The sequence below is a fragment of the Drosophila willistoni genome (assembly GCF_018902025.1).
Source record: "Drosophila willistoni isolate 14030-0811.24 chromosome XR unlocalized genomic scaffold, UCI_dwil_1.1 Seg105, whole genome shotgun sequence".
NCBI lineage: Eukaryota > Metazoa > Arthropoda > Insecta > Diptera > Drosophilidae > Drosophila > Drosophila willistoni.
In genome coordinates, this window is record NW_025814054.1 from 2,145,614 (window position 1) to 2,163,069 (window position 17,456).

General features: G+C 36.6%; 1 protein-coding gene across 11 annotated transcripts in view; it reads left to right on the forward strand.

Annotated features, from left to right (window-relative positions):
• The window catches only part of LOC6645038 (serine/threonine-protein kinase mig-15), a 42,580-nt gene that overhangs the window by 8,823 nt on the left and 16,301 nt on the right, over window positions 1-17,456 (forward strand). For all 11 annotated transcript variants that reach the window (XM_047011727.1, XM_047011728.1, XM_047011732.1 and 8 more), the window contains exon 4: window positions 16,970-17,414. In XM_047011727.1, coding sequence (XP_046867683.1) covers window positions 16,970-17,414 — 445 coding nt within the window. The remainder of the gene's footprint in view (window positions 1-16,969; window positions 17,415-17,456) is intronic.

The window sequence follows — 17,456 nt, forward strand, 5'->3', positions numbered from 1 at the left end:
CTTCTTCTTCTTTCTTTGCCTAGTACAAAAATAGACACTTTGCTGTGTGTTGTAAGTTTACCGTTAGCATAGATGATAGACCGAGCGGGTAGGTGCGGGTAGGGGGAGGGGAGAGCTATGGAGCTGTTGAAGATTACGATGTTGATGTTGATGATGATGATGATGATGATGATGATGAAGACGTGTGGCAGGCGACTGGGCTGGCATGTGCTTCTCCTTCTTCTTATTCTTTTTGTAGTTAGGCCAACGGCAAGTTGTGTTCTGTTCCTCTTCTGTTTGGATGCGTTCTCTTCTACATCTACTTCTACTATGTGGGGGTCGGGTCGTCGTCGTCGTCGTTGTCGGCGTCATCATTATATATGCATGCCCCTCTTCAAGCTAGGCAAGAGAGGAAATAACTTTACCGCATTCCTTATATGAATTTATTTCATTCATTGCATTATTTAACCTCTTTTATGATTGTTGTTAAGTCATTTCTTTACATTTCGGTTTTAGTAACCGTTGAGAAGACCAAATGATAACATTTCCACGACATCATCTACAGAATTTGTTGTAAATTAGCAACATATGAACATATTTATGTATGTGTGTGTGTGTGTGTATGTGAGTTTTTAGCCTTTGTTCAGAAGTTTTTTTTTTCAACTGGCCGTTCCGCCTTCCGCCATCCGCACTTAATCAGTGCACACATGCAAAAAAAAAAACAATAACAAAAAACCCGTTAATAACCACACTTGTTTGTCTGTGTGTTCCCTGGAAATACATTTGACGAGTTTAAAATTATATAGTGTGTATATATCGTGACTCAGACAGAGACAAACAGAAGAGTTTAGAATAAAATGCTGATAAAATGGGGAAATTTTTCTAAAGCGCAATATATGATATTTTTAAATGTTTTTTTTTTTTTATCAATCAAACGGATGTGCTGCGCTAAACTAAATGAAACTAGCTTATATGTTCATATATGTATATGTATGCGTATGTATATAAATTAACAAGAAAAATTGGATGAACACAGAAAGAACTCCAGACCAGCAGACAGTCGGTCGATCGTGGATATGTGATAAATCACAGCAAAAAGGCTTAACGATTCGCAGAAAAATAAACACAAATCGTATGACAGACGACCGTTAAAACCTACCCGCCCCCGCCCTCGCCACTTAATAAGTTATTTTTTTTTTTTTTTCTTTTAAATCGAAATCGATTTATGAATAAGCCAAAGCCAGAAAACGAGAAATTATTTAGCAAATATGGTCAAAATGCTGTGACGTTTGATAAGCTGCTAGCTAGCTAGCTAGTCAGTCACTCACTCACTCAGACAGTAACCGGTTGTTGTTGGGTTGTTCACTACTTCATAATAAAAATGCCAAAGAAATGAGGCATACCAAAAGAAAAAATGAAAAAAAAAAACAAAAGAGATAAAATGTCCCACTGAACGAAATTAACGAAACAAGTGGTGAATGACGACAAGCTACCATGGTCGGTAATGGCTCCGTTAGTTTTGAAGTGCGTTCTAGTCACATGGCTCTTTCTCGGAGATACACATTGGGCATTACTCATGCTAATTTCCACACACACACAAATACAGAAACTGTCAGCAGCAAAGTCAACCACAAAACAAGTTGCCACAATATATAGAAAAAACTTTGACCGAAGTCTAAATACCCTTTGCTAGTTTTCTTACCTAGCGTTTCGTTCCGAAAAGTTGAATTTTTTGGCAAAAGAACGGCCTACAAACTCAAACTGTAAGGTGGTCTAGGAGGATTTTAAGAAAAATGAATATACCCCTTTTGTAAGGGTATAACAAGAGATTACCACGTGCCACACAACACCACACACACACACACACACCACCGACACCACCACACCACAATCGCGCGTCACTATTGCCACCAATTGCTTTGAAATTGGGCGGATTGACCGCATTTCTATGCTGAATTTCAATTAAATATAAGTATAAATTTGAAAGCTGCTGTCAGATTGACAGAGTGATATATTTAATGGCATAATACAGAGAGAGAGAGACGGAGAGAGAGAGAGACACGGAGAGAGTGAGAGAGCAATAAAGATATATTAATCCATTATGAAACCCCAATAACCATATTAGGCTTAGAGAAACAACAAGGTGAAAGAACTGCTCCATTGCCCACAATAAGAGATTGCCCCAAACCAACCAACAACAATATTGAATTTCACAATAAATGTGAATATATTCTATGAAAAATATTGTAGAAATACTTATTTTGTTTATTCGATACTCTTCGTATATAGAAATCTTGTGAATACTTCAATTGAGCAAAGAGACATGTATACATATGTACATACAATTGCATTAACCTGTTGGGAAATTCTTAGAAAATGGTTTCCACAAAAATCGCTGAAGTTCCATCTTTAAAAACTGAATTTCGATACCTACATATACGTAGAGGTTAGTTTGAAAATTTAAGTTTGTCTTTTCAATTTCACTTGGCATTTTCTCGATTTACAATTGTATAAATAGAAATACAATTTTATTCTCCAAAAGTGGGTATTGTTTATTGCAGTTGTGTGTGTTTGTGTGTGTACCTATTAATTGATGCCATTTATAAACAGATTTATACCATTCGAAGCCATTAAATGTCATTTCCGCAAAAAACAAAAAAATTGAAAAAAGTTTATTTTTGTCTCTGGTTTTTAAGGCTTGTCATAAATGTTGTGCGCCGCCCACGCAATTCAAATTGAATCGCCTAAGAATAAGCAAAGCCAACAAAGTAACGACAGCCCACAGCAGTTGTCATATAATTAACATAGCTAAGCGAACTTTGACCCAATTACGCAAAAACAACAACAACAACAACAAAAACCAAAAAGGCAGTAATGATGATGAAGAAGAAGTAGAAGTAGTGGAAGGCAAAAGACGAGACAGACAGACAAACAGACGACGACGAGTCATCATAAAAAAAGAGATAGACAAGTGCAGACAGTCAAACTAACAGACAACATGCATATTTATAAGCAACATACAACAATAACAACATAAAGATGATGATGATGATGATGGATAGTTAGCTCACGCAATAAAATACTCTTAATAATTCCTTGTACATATCAAAATACATACATATGTATGTATGTATGTGTGCTAAAACAACGACTTTCAGATATCCTCTAAAATAAATTTAGGCCGTATCAATTCGTAACACGTGGGGCTAAAAGCCAACGCCCGAAAGAAACTTAACTACATAGTTAGTTAAACAAATTATCTAGCAAAGGCCCCTCAAATCCTTGTCTTGGCTATTGAGAGATGTGAACAGTTATTGTTTAGTTTTTAGTGATATCGATAGATCTAAAATTTGTAAAATAAATGATCGCAAAATAATGAAAAGATTTTAATATATTTTGAGGGGCCGTAAATTTAAATTTCTTTTCAATTATTATACCCTTGCAAAAAGGGTATATTAATTTTGGTCAGAAGTGTGCAACGCATAGAAGGAAACATCTCCGACCATATAAAGTATATATATTCCGTCCGTTCGTCCGTCTGTCCGTCCGTCTGGATCAACGCAAACTCCTCCTAGACCGTTAGAGCTACAGAGTTGAAATTTTGCATGTAGGGTTGTATATACTGCAGGGGTTGTATATCTCGGACTCAGCCGGATCGGACCACTATATCATATAGCTCCCATACAAACCGCAAAGTCACGAACAGTGACTTTTCTTAATAACTTCGTTATTTTCTGAGCTATTGTGAAAATTGATATTAGTGAGTTTATTACACATACAAAGGACTATGCCAAATTTGATCAAACTCGGGTGACTATATCATATATCTCCCATAGGAACGATCGGTGGAAAACAGTGACTTTGATCAATATCTTCGTTATTTCCTATGCTAAGATTGTAAACCGTTCTTTTGCAAACATTAGCCTTTTTAGATAAAACGTTTTTCCACTTTGATGGCTATAAGTAAGGAAAGAGATACCAAAAAAGTTGCAAGGGTATACAAACTTTGACGCGGTCGAAGTTAGCCCCGGCCCTCTGGTTTTTAATTTTTCATCTAGGTTAGAGCATTTTTGAAGTTAATCAAAACTGGGTTTTAGCCATTTTAATAAGATAGGCAATACAAATTTGCCAATTAATGATCAGTATTAATGATTTTATAAATTATGGATATGTGCCTTTAGGCACTCTTAAGTCTTACAAGGGGAACTTCAGGTATGCGAATCACCGATTTGGATGAATTTTGGATATGTTGTAGAATTCCCCGTCATTTGATTTATTTTCCTAATAAATCGGCTTTAAAGTTATAGCTTTGGTGACTTATAAGTAAAACGCCGAGTGGTCTACAAGCAGCTCGATGGTGTAAGGGGTAGAGGTCCTGCCTAAAATCGACGGAACTCTGGTTCAACCCCCGCCCGAAACTAGTTAGTTTTGGGTTTTCATTTTTTTTTTTTTTGCTTTTTCAATAATTATTTTTGTCTAATAGCGAAATAGGTCTTTTGATGATTTTTGATTGGATTCATTTTTTATGCCTTTACAAAAACATATATATAATATAGACGCAAAATAGACTAATTAACTACTGCCTTCACATTTTTTGTTGTGATATAAATCATTAAAACATGATACCCGTATGTATATTTTCTCAAGACTATGAACATGTTTAAATAATGCTTTTGTGCAAAAACATACCAACATTAAACCAATTTTAAGGAAACAAACGAAATAAAAATTTTGGAAAACCACTTTCTAATCTGAAGCGACCATGCATACTTGAGCATTCCCTTCAATATCAGAGATGACAAGTGGAATTGCCCCGTCTTTGACGGGATATTACTTTAGTGCAGTCTTCTTTTGATGAAATTTCTCGATTTTCTTCTATAAGCGTTAAGGAGTTTTGCATTCTCTTTATCATATTTTAAACTTACCTAAAAAATACAGTACATAATGGCGTGCGTATAGCTGGTATTACCTTAAGCGTACAAGTTAATAATAGTTAATAATAATAATTTGCATCTACAATAATTTCAACATACATAAAAAAGTTTCCAATTACAAATCATCAAAAGAACTATTTCGCTATTAGACAAAAATAATTATTGAAAAAGCAAAAAAAAAAAAATGAAAACCCAAAACTAACTAGTTTCGGGCGGGGGTTGAACCAGAGTTCCGTCGATTTTAGGCAGGACCTCTACCCCTTACACCGTCGAGCTGCTTGTAGACCACTCGGCGTTTTACTTATAAGTCACCAAAGCTATAACTTTAAAGCCGATTTATTAGGAAAATATAGAATAGTGCGCCGAAATATTTCACACAGCTTCAAATGACGGGGTATTCTACAACATATCCAAAATTCATCCAAATCGGTGATTCGCATACCTGAAGTTCCCCTTGTTAGAGGGTTAAGATAGCTTTTTATTTAAGCAAAATCTAATGAATATAGTCACTGATATCTGAGATAGTTATGAGATTTTCTATGGCACTCACTTTAAAATGAACAACCCCCACAGAAAAAAAAACCCTAAATTAAAAAAGTAAATTTTAATTTATGATATTCACATTGCTGCTACTGCAGTGCAGCGCAGGCGCAACCACAAGGGCAGAACTGAACTGAGCAGCGACTGAGCATCGACCGAGCAGCGACCGCGACGCACACGCAGCAAACATAAAGTTGAAATGAACATGCAAAATACATTAAAAGCAAATGAACAAATCAAGCAGGAAACACAACCAACAAATTAGAGCCAAAGGCAGGCAGTCGTGCGGGCAGAAGGGGGCGTGGCGGCGGACATTGGCAGGCAGCCAGCTAGCCCCAAGTACATGAGCACTTAAATACCACAAAAAGGTATTTCTCTGCTGCTGCTCTGCTCTCAATGTCAAACTAAACTAACTAAAATAATGACTCGTAAAAAGACCTTTAAAAACATGCGCTAAAAACAAATTATTACGCAAATTTTATTTGTTATACTTTGTTTTTGTGTGTAACAAAGAGTCATTGACACATACTTTTATAGTAGAGACTGAGAGAATGTTTTCGGGAGAGATAGAGAAAGACAAAGCTTTTACGAGGGCTAACCATTAAAGTTTTCAAAAGTGAAGACCCAAAAGGCCCTCTCAATTATTTGTGTTCAATAATTTACAAAAATCCAGCAGTTAATGTACTTGAAAATAGTAAGTAACGTTCCCATGATGATAGTTAGTTCAATAGTTGTCAACAAATATTAATCAAAGAGGTTAATTCTGTTGTGTTAAATGTTTTAGAGTGACCCTCGTGAGCAGCAGAAGAGAGCGCCCCCAAATAGACAAAAGATAACAGTCCACTGTTAATTCAGTGTCAATGGCAGCCTTTCTCTTTCACACACATACACACGTATGTACTGATGAGCGAATTTCTTATACCCTTGCAAAAAGATTGAGAGAGATTGAGATCTAGATTTTAGGCTGTTCCTTCGCAAACATTAGACTTTTTAGATAAAACGGTTTTCAACTTTGAGGGTCATGGGTAAGGAAAGAGTAACAGAAAACTTGCAAGGGTATACAAACTTTGACGCGGTCGAAGTTAGCCCCGGCCCTCTGGTTTTTTTTTTATTTGATACCCTGCCAAAAGGCGTGGCGGCTATTTAAATCAAATCAAATTGGTCAGAGCTAAACTTGCCAGGGAATAAAAGGAAATGACATCAACACACACACACATTACACAGCCCAATCACATATGTTTAACGTTGGCTTTTTCATATTATCAAAGATGAAAATCAGACAATTGCACTTTGATTAAACCAACACCCCATCCATCGTCCATATCCACCTCTTCTCACGCTCTCCAAAGAGCTATCACTTTATGTGCCTTGCCTGCCTGTATTATATTTTTAGAGGTTCAATAACTTTGGTTTTTGCTGATTTTTTTCTTCTTTCTTGTCTGTGTTTTGTTTGCTTAATTGAATCTCCTCTAGCCCTGACACTTTTTTCATTGACAAGGCAACAGCAGCAGCAGCAGTAGGCCAACAATAAATAAATGAGATTTTAGTTTTCGCGTTTTGTTTGGCATGTTATTTTTGCCAACTTAAGCTTAATCCACATTGAGAAAGTCAATGAGCGAGGGCGATCAAGACAACATCCAATGGGGTGGGGGATAAGGTGAAGTGAGGTGAGCTTTGGGAAGGTGTGCGTGGTGAGCTATGGTGTGTTAAAGGAACGACCTTGCCAAAGCTGCTAAGTTATGCAGTTTTCATATGACAGTGTGTGTGTATGTGGGTTGCTGTTGTCTTTTTTTTTTACCTTCTTCTTTTTTATTTTTAAATTGTGTGCATAAATTAATGAAATAAAAAAAAAAGAAAAAATGCTTGTGGAAGTTGAAAATTTATCACTTTCAAATATGAGACGGCGGCGGCGGCGTGTGAAATTTTTGCGGTCACATTAGCAGAGAAACCGCAACACAGCAACAACAACAACAAAACAAAGATGACCCCCCTGCCCTTTCCCGCACTCCCCTCACTAAAGAAGAAGAAAGGAAAGAGGAGTTTATGGGTGAGGGAGGAGGAGGAACGAAAAGCTAGAGCAAAGTTCAGACAGTTTCAGTCTCAAATTTGCAAATGAATGAAATCATTTGTTAATTTCTTGTTCATTCCCCCCCATACCATCTTTGTGTCTTTTCTTTCTTTCCTTATATAAAGAGCATTTATTATTATGCATTTATTTATTTGCGATAAACTAAAAAGAAAACATCACAAATAAAAAACGTATGTGGTAGAAAATTTTCCATTAATCAAATCTCCGTTATTCTAGTCAATGAAGAGGAAGACCCAGGTTGCCCTTCATATTAAAAGCTCTTCCTTCCTTGAATGACTGTATCTTATCAGGAGGAGTGAGTGATATTATCAATGAAAGGTTCTCTTTCTCTCTCTATCTGGTTTGTTAACTATATTATCCAAGGCAAACAACAATGTACTGTATATAATTAAGTTTTAACTAATCATAGTTGTAGTATGACTAAGACAATAGATAATCTTGTCTGCTAACAACTAATTATATAGATTAACACTTGGATTAACAAAATGTACATTTAAATTTTAGATTTTGTTCTACTTATACAAATAAGCCAACCCAATATAACCGTTACACTTTTATTAGTATTCAATTAGAGTCCGATAAAGTTGCTAATTAACACCAAAAACAGACATAGAGCTTAAAGTGCTTTGACTATAGTTAAACCAGTGAGCCAGATATATGGATATATTACAACTCTCCATACAAAGGGCAGGCCAAAGACAAGTGTGCTTGCGGATTGCTAATACTATTTTACACAATTATTTAATTGCATATAATTACAAGAACAGGTTTCAACGAGCCAGATAAGTTTTAGCCAAACAAACAGATGAATCATTAACGTTGGCAAATAAAAACCTTCCTTCAACTTGATAGAGGTTGCTGGCTGGCAAGATAACCATTTTACTAAGCATTTACAATTTGTTAGTCAAAGGACTTGTTCATTTTGGACCTATGCATCAGGGGAGTCTGGGGGTCTGAACACCCCCCGAAATTTCATAGTTTTTATTATTGTTTTACTTTTTTCGCTTGTCTTTATGCTAAGCAAGTGAATCTTCAAGGTTGTCGGACAATTTCTGAATTTCCTTAGTGTAAAATCTTAATTTTCTAATCGGACACCCTCTGAAAGTATTTTCTAGCCCATATTCATTTTTGAACCTAAGTTTGAAACATTTTTGATCCGCCTACTATGTCAGATTACAGATCTTCTTAATTATTTGGGTTTTGAATACGAACCCTAACAAAATTAACTCAGATTTCATTTGTAAATGGTTTTTGCACTAATGTGATTTTAGTTCTGGCAAATGAATTTATTCTTTACACAATATACATTAATGTTTCGAAAGAGAAAACAGGTCAATTTCATTTCGAGTTAAGCGTTTTTTTCCACTTAATTGCATGATTGCTTGCCAAGAAGAATTCTTGTAAATAAATAAAAGGATTGAAAAGGCATTGCTCTAAATATATTGAAAAATAATGGAAAGTTTTAACGTAAATGTTTTATTGAGAAAATTTGCAGTTACTTTTTATTTTCACTGACTCAAAAGCAAGCTACAGTCGAGTCTTGATAATTCGTACCCCGCTAAATAGAAAACCTTAATATTTCGCAAGAAACTGCTGGCCTCTTGAAAAAACTTCGTTAGAATGGAAAACCCGGTAAATCTAAAACCTCTGTAATTCGTAAAAAATTCTCTTCCCTTGCCATTTCGAATTATTGAGACTGTATTTGAAAACGAATAATTTGGATCGAAATCAAAACCGAGAACAGATCACAAAAAAGCATTGCTTGTTCGTTTCTAAGGTGTTTATTAGCATGTCCACATATGTAACAATCTATGATATTGCCAAATTTTTCTTCAAATTGGAATGATTATGATATTATATAGTTTACCTTAGAGTTGTATCCAGGATTAATCTGTTAAAAGTTTTTGGGAAACTTTAATTTTTCGATTGAAATGTATTTTCGACTGTAGTAAGTAGTAAGGATAGTAAGGATGCAAGGACACATAAATTATGTCCCTCTGGGTTTGTTTCATTTGTTATTGTTACATTTTTAAGAGTTTAAAATTGAGAAACTTTTCGAACAGGCATATAGAGTTTCGCTTGGATAAATTGTGTTCTGACTTCACACAGAGAAATATACAAACATATGTGAGTCGTCTCCTATCAATGCAATTGAGTAACCAATCATGATTGGAATTATTGTACTTAATCTATAATTACCACAAATTGCTCTATCTAAATCACATTGTATTCGATTTCTTAATGGACAAAAACAATTTGCATTGCGAAACGATGGAACGAGGAGGATGGGGGCTTCTTATCAGTGAGAAATTCACTCAAATACCTTTTAAAACGACGCCCATTTATTATTATTTTTTTTTTTTTCAAACAAAACATTGACTCATCTAAAGTTATTTTCAAATGTTGACAACGAAATAAATTTGCTTTTACTTGGCATTTTTTTTTATTTAATTTTGAAGATAAGCAGCAAATAAGCTAAAAATTGTGTCAAAAGATATTTTTTGTTCTTTTTATATATATTATAAATGAATGAATATTATTTTTTTTTATAGCTGGGGGAAATTGGGATTGTGTATGTTGATAATGATGATGATGATGATGATAATGTTGTTGATAATAATGACGTCACTGGTTTCTTAAGCGGCGGCGTGTCAACAATTTCCGGTTTCTGTCCGTCCGACCGATGGGGGTACATACGACAACTGGGTACACCACGATGGCATAATGTGCATGTTATGGGTCTTGCGGTTGTGTATTCTTGTTTTTTTTTTTTTTTTTTATTATAGGGATATTTTAATTAATTGAGAGAGCAAGTCAGCCAGCCAGTCGTCGCTTGGTTGCTTGGTTTGGTCCCCTTAGTGTAATTGGAAATTAAATAAATTAAGTGATGGCTTGGCTCACTGAAAAGCACTAAAAAAAACTACTTCAATTCCCCAATCGGAAGGCAATCATTGGGCTGCGGGTCAACGGGTTGGTGCCCCGCCCTGCTCTATACCCTGCAATGGAATATTAAACGGGTATATTGAAGAAGTTAATACAAAGGACTTGAAATTCAAAGAAAGAGCCAAAATAGATGGAAATTTTTACCCCGCATGTGGTATCTGAAAATTCAAGTTTCCCTTTTGCTTTTGATTGTCAACAATTGCATAGAAAAGTGTTTTGTGCTTTTTTTTCTTCTTCATTCGTTCATTATTCAAAGGCCGAAGAGATAAGGGACCAGCAGGGCCTCAGCTACACATATGCATATATGTACATACATATATATTAAAGTTAGATAAGTCTTCAGACACAAAGACCTTTCTTTGTTTTCCAATGCAGCAGCAGAGCAAATTATGCATGCAAAAACAAAAAATAAACTAAAGACTAAGCAAAACTTTCACTCATAAATTAATTGTTCAAAAAGCTGAAAAAAAAAATTGGAAAAAACGGCTGCTGCTCTCCATATGCACACACACACACACACACACACACACACACACACACACACGGATAAACTAAATATGCCTCTGGTATAATGAAATCAACTAAAGACCAACACCACCTGCTGTATAAGTGAGTAATCGACTCTGGACTCTGCATACGAGTCTGATGAATATTGAAATACTTTATGTATTGGGGCAAGTTCAACCTTGTAACCAAAAAAAATCAGAAAACAACTCGGTTTAATAGGGTTCCGACCGACTCTGATTGCGTTTGTGGGCGGTAAATTTGCGAGCAATAGATAGACAAACATAGAGAGAGAGAGAGAGAGAGAGAGAGAGAGTGATAGAGAAAGAGAGAAGGGAGTAAAAGTAGGTCAAATAATATTGCCCATGTTAGAAATGGGCGCCGAAAAGTTGTTAACAATTTGCATGTGGATAGATGAGTCAAATCAGTTAAACAGAAAACGGAATTGGGGAATAACCCAAAGAAAAAAATAAAATAATCAATGGCATAAACAAACAAACAGCAACAAAAAGTTTACAATCAACGTTAAAGAATTTATTTTCATTAAATTTTTCAATTCAATTCATTCAAATTGAGTTCGTTTAGAATGTTTTTTAGAGTTGAAAACAAAAAAAAAAAAATGGAAAAGTAACTCAACTCAAACATCAAACAGAAGTTTTTGCTAACTAGGTTAACCAGCTTCAGGTAGCCCCTGCCTCTGCCTCTACCCACCTGCCAATAAAAGAAAATGTTGTAAAGCTTTTACCGAAAACACTTTGAACTCTCTCAGACACGAAAAACAACAAAAAGACAGAAAACACAAAAATGAAATAAAATTAAATGAAATGCAGCCAAGTGCTAAAATGCCTGTTAAGTGGCTGACAGAGAAGGAAAGATAAAGGAGAAGTAGTAGAGAGAGACAGATAGTGAGAGAGGAGAGAGGGGGGTATGGTGTGGGCAACAAGGCAACATGCAACTAGTCTATTTGGCTTAAACTAACCTATGAACTCAAGCAAAAGTGAACTCAGCTCGCACTCATGTGCGAGGATGTATCTTACAGATACTTCATCTGCTGTTGATTACTGGGTTAATTAACAGCAACAGCAACAACAACAGCAACAGCAACATCTAACAACAATAGATAATTGATGAGCGTTAAAACTTTGCCCCCCCCTCCCTCCACCCAAAAACCCTCATGGCTATAAAATAAAAAAAAATGTGCAAAAAAACAAAACAGAAATATTGTATGTATATAAAAGGTTGCGTAAGTTGGCCAAACGCAGCTGTGGCGGCTGTTGCCACAATTTGCCAAGAGACTTGACTTACTCTGGGGCTAGTAGGTTGAGGCAACCAGTTGAAGTTATAGATGGAATTTTGGTGGGGTACAAAGGGGGAGACGTTGTCTACCTATCTACCTACCTGCCTGAGACTTGACGCATCGCATTTGGGGCGTGGTTGTGGTTGTGGTTATGGTGGGTGCATGGGTGCAGCAGCAAAACGGTAATCTCCACTCGAGGAAGAAATTCGCTTAGATCCTTGTATTTACATACAATACTTTTATCGTAATCACTAACTTGTCGTTTTTTTAAGCAGTTTTGCATCGAAACCGAATGGGAAACTTTTAAATATTATGCATATTTTAAAGAATTTGGCCATAAGTATTAACCAAGTGGTATTTTAAGGTCCTAGGTATCCTACTTTGCCCTGCAGAAAATGTTGGCTGATTCTGAAAGGGTTAATCACTCAAAGGGCAATTGGTCTAGCCCAAAAACGTGTCCTACTATATCTTCTTTTGAAGATACGGCAGAGATTTAGATTCTATGACTAAAAGTTATAGTTCTTGATCAGTCCTTTAGTTATTGACTACGAGACGCCCATGCTGCTTTTTATATACCCACAAACATATATACATATGCACCTATATCTTTACATACATCATTGTGTGTGTGTGTGTGTGTGTTGTAATTGATTCGCCGTTGTTGCTTTGTGGTTTTCCTCCTTTTTTTCGTCTTCTCTCTCTCTCCGTATCTATCTTTTGCTCTTTTTCTATGAACACACACGTGTGGGAGTTTTTGGAAATTGACTTTTTGTAGGCTGAGTTTATTACTGGCTTACAATTAAATATGACCAAGAAGGACGGTGGAATGCCAAGGGGAAAGGGGCATGAAATGATACGATGTTTGTGGGGTGGTGTGGCATGAGTAAAGTAAGGTGAGAGTGAGTAACATGTGATGTGGTTGGGTTTGAAGTAGCATTGGGTTACTTAACCAAGATTGGCAAGGTGTTGGTCTGCGTTGGCAGCAGCAGCTGTGGTAAAGGCAATGAAAAAAAAAGGTAGAACTCAAATTCCCCAGCTAGTTAGTAGGGCAGTAGTTTAGGTTTTAAAGCAACAACCAACTTTAAACGTAGAAAACTGATTGCCGAAGTTAGTTCTTATGTATAACCATAAACAATCTCAGGGTTTGTGGATTCTTAGCCAATTCATTGTGGCCCAGTTTTTCTGATTTATTGGTGTTTTGGTGTCTTCTTTCTCTCATATTCCTCTCACTTATTTCCATGATCATACATACACTTCCATCTATTTCCATCTGGATTTGTTTTCTGTGTATTTTACTTTGATATCTCTTTACCTACAAAAAACATTTCCTTATGTGCAAACACAAACACATGGTTTCGGCCTGGTCTGGGGCCCGGCCCAGTCCAGTCATCATCATCATCATCATCATCATCATCATATTCATTCACTTTTGTTTGGTGGGGCTTATCGCTGGCCAGCTGTTCTTCCCCCGAACACCTCGATTTTTGCGCTGTCCCTGTCTCGCTTTTAAGTGATTTGCGTGCCAACTCGTCGGGGTCACCAAATTGAAAACATGTCGAAAAAGTTGATCTGCACATTTTTTTTCCGCCTCTGTACTTATGTAATCGACAAAAAAGACTGTAAGTCAGTTCCGAGTTTGCGTTTTTTTTTACCTTAACAAAGAATGTGTGAAAGAGAGAAACAGTTGGTTGTTTCCTCTTCTACTTCTTCTCGAATTTACATTCTCAAAAGTTTTCATTACAAACTCTTCGGGGTAAGAAAAAGCGCAAAAATTTGCTTGATTATGCAGTTTGCTTCTTCTTTTTGTCTTTTTTTTTTGTTTGCTCTTTTTTCTGTTTAATGGAAGAAAAAAAAGATTGTTTTTATTGTGTTTGTTTTTGCTTTCGAGGCATTGTATCTGTCAGATACACACTCACTCACTCACTCACAAAAGATATTTGTGTACTTGTGAAATTGAAAACGACAAGCAAGCACCGAAACGCAACCTTATGCAAAGGTAGGCTAAAACCAATTGGACAGCTGCGATTGCCACCAACTGGTTGGCTCTCCGTCTCATCCGACACTTGGCTTTGTATGGCTCCAAAGACTCCGGCACTCCATTGTTACCTTTAAAAGATTTTCTCAACTTTTGTTGTTTTTGATTATTTTACAAATTCAACAATCTTATTTCTTTCTCTTTAGAGTGCTTTATATGGGCAAAGGCTTGTGTCTAGCTCCACTGTTGCACATTGGATTACGGCTGTGTATTTGTTTAGGTCCTTTTAATAGGCACGAACTTTAAACAAAGCTCAAAGGGATGCTTTTTCAGGAAGGTTTCCAAATTTTGATCCCTCTCCAATAAATGCGCCATTTAAAATTCCTCTAGTTGTGTTTTTGTTCCACTGTGCAGTGACAACAGTGGCTAGCTCCCCATTCCCCTCCCTTTGTTTATTTGTTTCTTCTTTGGTTTTGGTTTAGCTCTATTTGCTTTTTGACTTAAAAAGCTTTAAACAGAACGATGGAGACGGATCCGAGACAGAGGAGAGATACATGGTGACGAGATGGTGGGAGAAGTGAAGTTGGAGGAGTGTATTGACTTGACTACCTCTTCTTATTCTTTGTGAAATGCAATGAATCACAAATATTTCATCTCTCCCCTCCCCACTTTGTATTAATTGCGGCAATCGTTATGACTCTTCTCCTTGTCTTTGATTCTATACTAAAATGGCAATCGAAAATGACGACAACGACAACGGAGGGGAAGTAGGGGGAGTAGGGAAAGAAACACCTGCCGTGGCCAATCATAAGATACTTAGAACACAGAGTGTTCAAAGTCAGGCTCCATTAGTAGTGCATGTCATTAATTTGCATAAGCCCGTTAGTTGGAAAATAACTCTTTCCTTTCCACCTAACCAGCTCAGTTTAGTTCAGCTCTCGTTCCTCGCCTTCCTGCCCCGCCCCGACCTGCCTGGCCTTCCTGGTGGGCAGCATGCTTAATAACATTTTGATAGAAATCTCTTGCCAACTAATCAATAAAAAGCCAACGGGCAACTACTCATAACATCATCAACTATCAACTGCCGCATCATCATCATCGTTAGCATCTTTGCCTGGTTGCTCTCTAGTCGCGTCGTCGTCGTCGTCGTTACTTTCCAAACAAATTGTTATCATCTCCAGTTAGCCTTTTGATTTATAGTTAAGAGGAGGAGAAAGAGGAGGAGGAGGCCGGGTCTACTACTCTGGGCCTTCTTCTTGCTCACTCAATTAAAACTGTATTAAATGTAAAATGACTTTAAAGCGGCTTAAAAATTTACTTCACTTTTTTTTCCTTCCTTTTTACGGGGCAGAGCAAAAACCGGTCAGGACAACTCAATCTTCCTGTTGCTGTTGCTGCTGCTCTTGTTTTAAAAATAAGCTAAAGAAACAATTTGCAAGTTTCAATTTTTAAAGTGGCAAACTAATTGAAATGCAATTCTCTTCTCCCACCCCCTCTTCTTTGGTTTGGTTTCTCCTCGGCCTCTCTACAAGCTAAAGTTAGTTTTTATAGTTCTAAACGATTTTTTAATTTAATGATATTCATCATTACAGGTTTTCCTCAAACCACTTAACAATTTTCTCACAATTTATTTTTCAATATAATTTAAACTAGTTACTAACTACCAACTTGTGCTAGTTTAATATGTTTTACGACAAACTAAATATCAGTTTAAGACATTCGTTAACAATTTTATTACAACTTATTTTGCAATTCTTATTATGAACTCTATTTGAATTTCCATTTTCAATTTAAATTCATTTAAGTTTAAATGGAATTTCAATTTGTATCCTTTTTGCAAATTTGTATTCAATTGAAATTTGATATGGACTTGAAACTTATTATTTAAATATTTTGCTTAAATTTGTTGGGTAAATGTTTGCTCAATTGTTTAAAAATCTATGACCATATACATGTATAGGTATGTATGCATGTGTGTGTGTGCATGTGTATGTGTTATATGGTCGGCGGTTTTTCATTCTGTTTTTTCCATCACATTTCTTTTCAATGTGCATTGGGTGTGATATGTTTACCTTGCCGCTTATCACCTTTTAAAAAGATGACCCCCTCAGCCTCAGCCTTCTGGCAGGCAAAACCTCAGTTTAGCTACTTCTTGCTGAGTATCTTTATATATCAGTCATGAATTCCACTCTTCACCATCCTCATCCACATCGTCGTCGTTGTCGTAGTCATAGTCGTCTCCTCCTTCCTGTTCTATTGTTTGATTTCATTGACGACGTCGATGATGTTGTTGATGATGTGTGGTTGGTGGCAGCTTTTGTTTACTTAATCACTTTTTATGCGTCGCACAGTTTGTTGACGCCAATCCACACAGAGAGAGTGAGAGAGAGAAACAGACAGATAGAGTGATGCTAGTCGTAGTCATCATAGTTGTAGCCAACGCCTCCGCTGCCATGGCCAAACGTTGCATCGTCGTCGTTGTCGTTGTCGTTGTCAAGTGCATAAAAGCGAGCGTGTCGATTGCCGTTGAAGTGCATTAAACAGCTTCAATGTCGGCGCAATGTAAATTGATAAACAAACTTTTTTTTCTTTTCTTTCTTTTCCATTTTACCCCCATTGTGAAATGGCCTCCACTCCATTGCACTTTACACCAAAACATGCTAATAATAAATGCGGTCTTCTGTCTCTTTTCTTTTTTTTTCCTGTAGGGCCGCCATACAAAGACTGGCCAATTGGCTGCCATAAAGGTGATGGATGTCACCGAAGATGAGGAGGAGGAAATTAAGTTGGAAATCAATGTGCTTAAGAAATACTCAAATCATCGCAATATTGCCACATATTATGGAGCCTTTATTAAGAAATCACCACCGGGCAAGGATGATCAACTTTGGCTTGTTATGGAATATTGTGGTGCTGGTTCCGTAACCGATTTGGTTAAATCAACAAAAGGACAAAGCCTCAAAGAAGAATGGATCGCATACATTTGTCGTGAAATTTTGCGTGGCTTAAGCTATTTGCATTCAAATAAGGTCATACATCGCGATATCAAAGGACAGAATGTCTTGCTAACAGATAATGCCGAGGTGAAACTAGTGGATTTTGGTGTCTCAGCGCAATTGGATCGTACGATAGGCAGGCGGAATACATTTATTGGTAAGTAAACTCAGAGAGAGAGAAAGAGTAAGAGTCACATAA